Source organism: Phaethon aethereus (assembly GCF_964289735.1).
Source record: "Phaethon aethereus genome assembly, chromosome: 2".
NCBI classification, from domain to species: domain Eukaryota; kingdom Metazoa; phylum Chordata; class Aves; order Phaethontiformes; family Phaethontidae; genus Phaethon; species Phaethon aethereus.
Window position 1 is genome coordinate 128,065,633 of NC_138582.1, and position 9,368 is coordinate 128,075,000.

At 40.4% G+C, this 9,368-nt stretch overlaps 1 protein-coding gene across 1 annotated transcript; it reads right to left on the bottom strand.

Annotated features, from left to right (window-relative positions):
• Nucleotides 1–8,254: 8,254 nt before the first annotated feature.
• LRRC3B (leucine rich repeat containing 3B) lies at nucleotides 8,255–9,086 on the bottom strand (the record flags this gene model as incomplete). The annotated part of the gene is made up of 1 exon (XM_082015023.1): nucleotides 8,255–9,086. The coding sequence occupies exon 1, from the start codon at nucleotides 9,032–9,034 to the stop codon at nucleotides 8,255–8,257; it is 780 nt and encodes a 259-aa protein (XP_081871149.1). The 5' UTR covers nucleotides 9,035–9,086.
• Nucleotides 9,087–9,368: the final 282 nt, after the last annotated feature.

Below are 9,368 nucleotides of genomic sequence, written 5' to 3' on the forward strand. Positions count from 1 at the left end.
ACAAGCTTGCTGAAGATCCAGTATGAAGAGCTATGAAGGTTATTCAAACACAAAGGTAATATTAAACAACAAAAGACTGAAAAGAGGGGAAAAAATTCTAACATTTTGTGTATAGCTGCGATGTGGTTAGACACCCCCTTCTTGAAAATCGAACTGGTTGCGCTGGTGTTTTTCAGGTTATAGTACTGGAGAATTCGATGTCCCAAAACTGATTTGTGTCATTCTGTAGAAAAGTAGCCTTGAGATCAGCTTATGAAGATAATTCAGTTCATCAACATGTCAGGATGCCCCGTCAGGAAAAAAAAGAAAGAAAAAAGCAGCCTATAGTTTTAATGGACGAGCTGTCTGGGATCCTGAGCTGTGGTGTATCTGCTACTAGTGGTAACCGAGTCACTTCAAGAAGGGTCACAGAAGTCATCCAAACAGCAGTTGCCCTCCTTTTACATACGGCCTAAAACAACGCGGCTGCCAGCGCTAAGGTGGGACTGAGCCAACTGCTCGTAGGGCGGCATTTCCCAGGTACGGCGTTTCCCAAAGCTCTCACGCCTTAGTGAGAAAAGAGATAAGAGGTTTTGTGTTCTGTAAGAGCAGCCAGACCTGTAGCTTCTGAAACAGGGCAGCAAAAAGGTGTGTTGGTTGCCCAATACGCAGCCACATTAAGAACATAAAAGCCAGCATCTGCTTGAGAATCTGAAATTTCTGTAGCGTTATCTTAATGCAACAACAACCCTTTTCCTTCACCACTAAATTTAATTAACAGGGTATAGAAATACTGTCTAGAAAGCTTATTTGTTGCAGTCACAGTTTTTTTTCAGCCAACTTGATACGCCTCAGTATTTTCTGTTGCCGAGAACTCCATTTATAAGAGAGTTTGCTGAAAGCGAATGTTAATCTGGCTTAGGTACAGAAATAAAAAATTGGTGAGCCATAAAATGCAGCGTTGAGCACAAAGCTAAGCCTCAAAGGAAGAAACAAGAATAGGATTTGCTAGGACTCTTTTTTTCTCCTTTTTGTCTAGCTTTGATTTATGAAGAGGACCTGAAAGTTCTGGAGTCTGTTTTTCCTTTCCAATTTTTTCCTTGCTTTTTTATATTAAAAACTTTCAGAGCATATCTGAAAGAGCACGGTCTCATAGCCACAGCTATGTAAGGAAAATGTATAATTTTTAATATAAACCTAAATAATTTTTTCTACATATGCAGACAGGCATAGGAACAGACCTCAGTGCAGACAGGGTTTAGCTAATATGTTAAACTTAAATCACCTTTTAAATACTAGTACTGTCAGGTCAGATACTACCAGTGTTAGAACAGATGTGTTTAAAAAGACCTATTTTTCCAAATTAAGACGGAGCTATGAAAATGTCTAGTGATCACAAACTTTGATTATGAGGCAGAGACTAATAATTGTGAAGGATAAAGATATTTAAACAGATTGTTCAACATATGGACTTTTTTGGGTTTTGTTCCTCCCCCCAATGACCAGTTTAATCTGCTACTAACAGATTTTGGAGATTGTTGCATGTTTATGAAATCTGCTTGCAGATCGCTCCACCAAACCAACAGGATGCTCACAACGTGCATTTGAAACCTCACAGCAGCATTAAGAATAATACAGATGTTTGAATTCCCAAATACTTAACTGTTTCTCCTGTTTCCGTGCAGTAGGGAAAGCTTAAAATCATCTTTAATTCTGGAGCTTTTGTTGGATTTAGCAGCCGTATTCAGACTCACAACTATCTCAAGAAATCTCCTCCAAGGGGCATAACTATCTCCTAGGAGAAAACCAAAGCCAAACACACTGTAATGCCAAGAGCCTACTCACTAACAAGTGCAGAAGATGAGAAGAGATCCGGGGACGCTACTAGCCACATTTGCACTCTCAGGTTTTTACGAACAGGACTGCTTCTTATGAACTAAAAGGCATTATTACATCAACCCCCTACCCATTTCTATTTCTAGAAAATTGTACTGCTTTCTGTGAGCCAGAAGGAAAACCCAAAGGCTGTTCACAAAGGTCTGTAACAGCTTTATATGGCAACTGATGGATTTGACTAAGGATTTGAGAAAGAGGATGAGCTGTGCCAGTCACCCCATTTTCTTTCACGTCACGCGCAGCTGGTGCTGGGACCAGGAGGGCATTGTGAAAGGCTGAGGATGGAGCAGTACTTGGCTTGGAAGCAGTGTGAACCATGTCATCAAAGCAACAAAGCGACCTGTTTCATGATTAAACAGGGGAAAGCATCCAGAAGAGTTCCCGTTTTATCCGCGTGCACGTGTGTGTACATGTATCTGGCACACTCATGCACATGCGCTAACTGCAGGGAAGTATGAGTGAATTTGAGAGTTGTATAGGTGACCTGCAAACATATATGCTCGCATATGTATTGTCATGCAAAGCCCACCTACCTCATGTATTGCCATGGTACTGCACGTACACTGTTTTTAACGCTTGTTGGCTGGTGTCATTCCTCAAATTAACTGACGGGGGCAAACCAAAACTAAAGATGCCAGGGTATTTCCCCATCACAGGTGGCATTCTGAAGTACTCATACTTTCATTAAATCATCACACCAGTTTTCACTTGGAGAAACAGACAATGATGAAGGGATTTCTTTGTGAAAAACATGGCTTTAGCCTTGTTTTAATAAAGAACCTATAGGGAAATCCCCATCCTTTCTAGATGGACCCCAAGGTGAGCTGTAAGAGTAGGATCAAAACACCTCGATGTGTCAAGAAAGATCTGAATACCACAGGTCCCCAGTTAAAAGCTGTCACTCCTTTAGTTAACACAGTCTTGGCGAAACTCAGCACAGAGCGCCCGAACCCTGCCCGGCAGTTAGCGCTGCAATTCACGAGGAGACACCCACAGTTAAACGTGATTTTGCTTTTCCTGGGCTTCACTTCACACTCCATGCATGTGAAACCTCCTTGTCTGCCCAACAAAATGCCCCGTCTTGCCTCACAGGGAGGGCAGTGCAGCATGGTTTGCATCCCGACGGATGCATGAGAGCATCAGTGCCATAAAACCAAGCCCACCTCCCCTTCTTCAACAAACACTCACAGCAGCACCTCGGAGAGAATAAGAGAAGCACAGACTTGTGAGCCTTTCCTAGGGAAACCATCCCCACTTCCTAGGATGAGCAGGGGCTTTCCTTCTTGAGAATTGTTTCTACGTCAATGTTAGCAGTGTTAAATAACCTCTGGCAACCTTGGCTTCCATAAATTTGTGGAGTCCTACCTTTGAATATGTGTTTTCCTCTCTACAGTATCCTGTACTTTATCATTTAATGCATGCTTTCTAACAAAAAACATTAACAACATATCCAACACCTGCTGCGTGGTATTCTTTAATCAGAACTGCTCTATTTTCTGTTGCAGGAAATGGAGATCAGTCCTCCAGTTACCTGTTGTGTACTACTCCAGTTTCTACCATGTCGTCTTCTGGCATCTCATCACCATGATTGGTGATGTTTGATATCTTCTCCTGTGGAAACAACTTCATATCCTTGATCATCTTACTGCTTTTCTCTGAGTCTTCTGTAGTTTGGAGACTACAGATCTACCTTTTTTTGGAGACTAGGAGAGCCTGAACTGAAAATAATGTTCCAGATGTGGGTTAATCACAGATTTTATTTGATGGTTTATCATGCTGTTCCACCACACCATTTGGCTGCCTATTTCCCTCCTAATAATTTCTGGTGTTTGTCATTGAAGAGCTTCCCACTGTGCCTCCAAGATATTTTTTCCATTTGATTACAGCCAATTTAGAGAACATCCTTGTGTTCATAGCTAAGGATATGCCATCTGCAGTACTTTGCAATTATTTACACCAAATCCAACCTTCATTTTATCATCATCTGCTAACCTAATTAGAAATGCAAGAACCTTCTGTATTTCTTCACAGTTAGCTGTAGCTTGGACTGCCCTCAGTAACTGCTTATCATCCCCAAATGTTATCAGTTCATTATTAACTCCCTTTTTCAGATCACTCAGAAACATGCTGCGCAGCATTGGTCCTGTTCTGAGATCTTGGGACACCTTCTCAGAAATTTCAATGACCATCCTCCTTCAAGAAAACAGACAATTCCTTCTTAATTTCTTTTAACCAGTAACTGATTTGTAGGATGACTTTTCCCCTTCTCACATGCTAGTCTAGTTTCTTTCAACACATTTGCCCAGTCTATCCAAGGGGTCCCTTAGTACACAGCTCTTGGCCCTTGCCAAGGTGCGATTCTCGTTTCCGATTTGCTCAGGAAAAGAACGTTCACATTTGTTTTGGCCGTACTATGGCTTTACATCTAACCCTGCCAGAATTTGCTCCCTCTTCTATTTTCCTTCTTCAGATTTCACTCCTACAATTTAAAAAGCATTTTTTAAACTCCCGAGAATCTCATTTACCCTTATTTAGCAATGCTAGCTTTTTTCCAGGTGTGGGAGTAGAGGGACACCCTTTTAAAAAATTATTTAGAGAGAGACCCCACTGCACATCGAAACATGCTGCAAGACTCCACAATACCTTCAAGCATTTTAGCCTCCAGCTGTCCCTTTTACTTTCCCTTTTTTGCTTGCTTCCTAATGCTTATGATTTGCCCCTTTCAAACTGAAAAACACTGCAGTGGATTTTCTGCATGGCATCTCTTTGGTAAACCAGAATTCTCCTCTGTGCTCCCTGGGAAGACCTGAACTTGTACCACCACACTTTCTGTCTGTGCTCAGCCCCTGAAAGTTATGGCAACTGCAGTGCAAAATCTTGCTACTGAAGACTTAAAAACATAATGTACATTAACGGTGAAGGTATCTGGATCTAATTCTGTACAAAACTGAGAACAGAATAAAAGTATAAAGTATAAGCCTAAATACACACAGCCCAAATACATCATCACAGAACTTACCCACAGAGCACAGTAACACTAGAAAATCAGCAGAGAAAAATCAGCATTAGTTTTAAGGGAAAAAAAAAATTAGAGTTATCCTTTACCCTGCAGAAACAAAACTTAGGAAGTATTTTTTAAAAATCAGGGTAGTGAAAGGAATCATATTTAACCTATTGAGCCCTAGCCCTACTTTTCCTGAAGCATCTTAATGAAAAAAACATTAAAAATCACTGTGCTATGCATTTGTCTTTATTTTTTGTCATATGCTCTCTCCTGTGAATATGGAAAAATCTATTTCCTTTCATTTGTATTTATGTATCAAGGTATCACAGCTAAAATATACCAATTTAAAAATTTTTGAGCAAAACTGTTTCAGTAAATAAAGTAACTCCTTGAAGTATTATGCAATCAAAGTTTTAAAAGTTTGTGCCATTGACTTCAAAGGCCAGAGTGTCGGCTTTTCTACACACACTAGTTTTGGACAGAAAGGTGTGCAGTAAATATGATAAAAACAGGTGTCTTCATATGCTAAAGGTTTTTATCTTTCTTTTCTGTTATTTTTCAATGAAACAAAGAGATGTAGCTCAAATATTTGAGTTGTCAGGAATACTAGCACTGTCAAGTCCACATAGCTGAGGAACAGTGATTTAAGTAATTCTCCTCATCAGCGAAATACAGCTTGATGAGTTTGCATCTACTGGTTGTCAGAGCATTGCCTTGATTCTCAGATTTTAAACAGGTTTCAGTATTGGCTTTAAAAGGAGAAAGGAAATGTTTTGTGAGGAGAGATGTTTGACAGGGAATCAATTAAAGAACATCAGTAGACCTGGAGAACTGATATGAAACCGTCCCTCCAGAGGTTTTCCACAGAGTACTGCTTAACTTAAGTTTAAATTATTTTTGGTCAGGATTTAAACACATAGAGTCAGAAGGTCAGCTGGGGCAAGACTGTACAAGTTCCAGAACCAGTCTTATGGATCAAGTAATAAAGTGTAAAAATGGAAAAAAATAAAGATAAATTATTTATAGTTTTGTCAGTCAGTTTTGGGAAGAGTGTTTTTGTTTTTTTTTTTACAAAACAAAGAAACAAACAAAAATGCTGCTAGAAAGCAAACCTGCAAGTGTTTTGAAGTGTTTTAAGACCGTCCAGATTTTTGTAAATATTGCTGTTTAAATAATTTTGTCCAAATTTTGTGGAGAAATTCCTGTATTTAGTTGTGAATAAACAGCACTGAATTCTTGATTAAATTAGTACCTCCAGCTCAGTCCCTTCTTTTAGCTAGACTCCCCTGCTTTTTCCAAAAGTAGCATACTGGCTCGGATCCGAAATACCACTTGGGGAACACACCAATAGAAACAAGACAAATTTTACCCTGAAGAAGATTTTAAAGAAATTAGAAGAATTATATCAGGAATGAACTTGGCCCAGCCTACAGAGAGGCACTACACGTCCCATTCAGTAGGGCTTGTTATATTGCCAGTAGAATATAACACTTTATTACCTGCTCTCTTCAGATTCACAAGCGTTATTTACCCCTATTGCTTTTGGCTCCTGCGGGAGGCCACGCAGAGCTCAGGGGGCTGGGGCACCACTTCGGCGGTGCTGGAAAGTTCAGCAAGATAGAGCTCGAAAAAAGGAAGATACAAAATGCAAACTTAGCAGGATGTGTGATCGACAGCCTCTTCTCCTTAGAAAATGTGGGGAGGCAGGAGTATCAGAAAGCAAGTATTTTTTGGGCAGACTGTGCCCTTTGCAAATGTTAACGTTCTCTTAATATGCCAAAAACTGTTCATCAAGGTAAAACAATGCAAATAGCGAAGTCAGTCACAAGAACAGCTACACAGGCAGGACTCAGCCCACAAAAATGACATAAAAAGTTAACTCTATGCACATTCATAACGAAATGAAGTCTTTTTTCCCCCTGTTCTCTCAGCTGCTTTTGAATAAATTTTGCATATTGTTTTAATAATGTTCTGAAAGAAAGAAGATTAAAAAACCTTGTGCCTTCCAAAATATAAAGAATATACTTGCAACAGAAATAATGGATAAACTAATGGGAGAGATGACTCTGGAGTTTTCTTAATTTTTTTTAAGGCTGCCCTTTAACACTTGTTTTTGCAAAGCAGCATTTCGCACGTTTTTTAATGCACACTTCTGCAATCCATACTCCAATGTCAGTTAGACAGGACCTATAGGGACTGAGAGACAAATATCATTTTATTATGGTAATAAAGGACAAGAGGAATACAATCTTGTGAATTTGTTCCCTTTGAAAACTTTATCTATAAAGAGAGAAAACCATCATGTTAAAGACAGCAGAGCTTTAAAATATCCATTTCATATTCAAGGCCGAGTTTAACTGCATGGGCTTTATATTTTCCTAAACATTTATCCATAAAATCATACAAAAATATTTTCTAACACAATACAATACACCCAGCCTATATATTCACTTATTTAATTCAGCTTTTTAAAAAAGGCTGCACCCTAAAAACTAAAGCCACTTTTAGTTACAAACCAATATACAGATTAAAAAGACTAATTTTATTTAACTTGTTTTTTTCCCTCCATCACTAGTGGTACTCCAGTTTGAACAGTACACTACGTTTGGCCTTGCTTTCTTGCTGTCCTCCCCAGTGCTGGGCACACGTGCCTGAAGCTCATGGGAGGTAGTAAGTGGGTGCAAGATGAAAACCCACTGCATTTCCCCACTTACCTCTCTTCAATGCCCTGCAATGCAGCTCCTTCTTGTTGGCTCCTCCCCAGTGCTGCCGAAATGCCCCCCGGGTCTTACCCAAGCTTTGGTCCCTTACACCTGGAGGCAGGGCACTCTGCTCTCCCCACACTGCGCCGCTCTCCCGCGTGGCGAGCAGCCCCCCAAATGGGCTACCGTTCACCAGCTCTTCACCTTGCACCCAGGGAGAGAAGTGCCCTTTGAGGACCCTCTGCTCCCAGACCTCTCACAGCCCACTTCGCCATCGCTCCTCTTCTACCTCGTGAGCACTGATCAAACCAAGCGTGCTCTGGCACTGTACAGGTTTCTGATCAATAAATTACTCTGTTTTACATGGTTCAAATTTAAGCTTTTATTTGTTTTTTAAATTAAAAAAATAAATTTCGTTATTAAATAGTGGAATGGGTCTAAACTAATGTTTACATATTAATTGACTTGCTTTAGGATACCACCAGAGAAATAATTAAAGTATATCACCCAGACAAAACTTTCTGTTAGAAAGCTCAACAGTGGCGTAATTCAGTTAAACAGAAAAAAAACCCTAAAGTCTTAATGTTTACAATGGACGTTAGAAGTAAACCTCTGGTTTTAGTGTCATCCAAATCTAGTTTCCATCACAAAGGCAGTCATTGTATTCAGAATACTATACCACAGTGCTAATGTCATCGGCTTCATCTGGTTTCTTTTGCCTGCTTGGCAGGGATTTCAAGTACTCAAGGTGCCTCCTTGCATCCTCCTGATTTTGCCGGACGTAATAAACCACATATGAGATCACCATGGTGAACCAGCCAAACATGGTGACCAGCATGGCATAATCGGTAGTCTTTTTAGGAAGGTTGCAGAGGTCAGCATCATTGGCAGCGTTGAGGAATGGTCTCCCCGCATGTTCATCCAGCACAGAAGTCTTGCAGATGACGTTGTTGGCCGTCTCATGGTTGGAGGCCATGCTCCTCAACACCTGCTGCAGCGTGCAGTCACAGTGCCATGGGTTGTTTGCAATTCTGGCTCTGGCCTTTAAGTTGTTGAAAGCGTTTTTGTGCACGCTTTGAATCCGGTTGTCGGATAAATCCAGAGTTTGCAAGGTTTCTGCCACCCCTTTAAAGGCATGTTCATCTATAAACTCAATCCCGTTTTTTGATAAATTGAGGACTCTCAGTTGGTGCAAGTCCTTAAAAATTTCGTTGGGGATAGATGTTATCTGATTGGAGTCCAAATAAAGCAAGACTGTTTCTGGAGGAAGATCTCTGGGTATTTCCTTGAGGTTTGCATTGCTACAGCTGACATTCAGACCTCCGGAGTGAGAACAAAGGCAGCCTTTCGGGCACATACTGGCAGAATGAAAGCACAGTATCATGAGGACAAAACTTTGTAAGAGCAGACACATGGAGAGGGAACGAGTTAACCACAGGTCTACCAAATGCATGCTGGGGTGTCAGCATAATCACACGACCATTTCTCATTCAGCCAACAGTGGTGGCAAAAGGATCGGCAAAGCTGAAACGTGGCTTCATTTTCTTCAGTGGGATTAGTCAAAACTGACTAACACGCGGGCTTCCTCATGGTCAATACTCTTCTTAGAAGCACATCTACAAAGAGGAAGGAAAACAAGTTCCTTATACCACAGACTCCAATCCCAACTTTGTTTTCATTAAAAAAAATAGAAATAAAATTAAGTCAACATGAAGTGCAACACTAAATAAATAATTTATTATCCTATCAGTGCACCAGAGGATTTATTTAGGTAACTCCTATTAGCA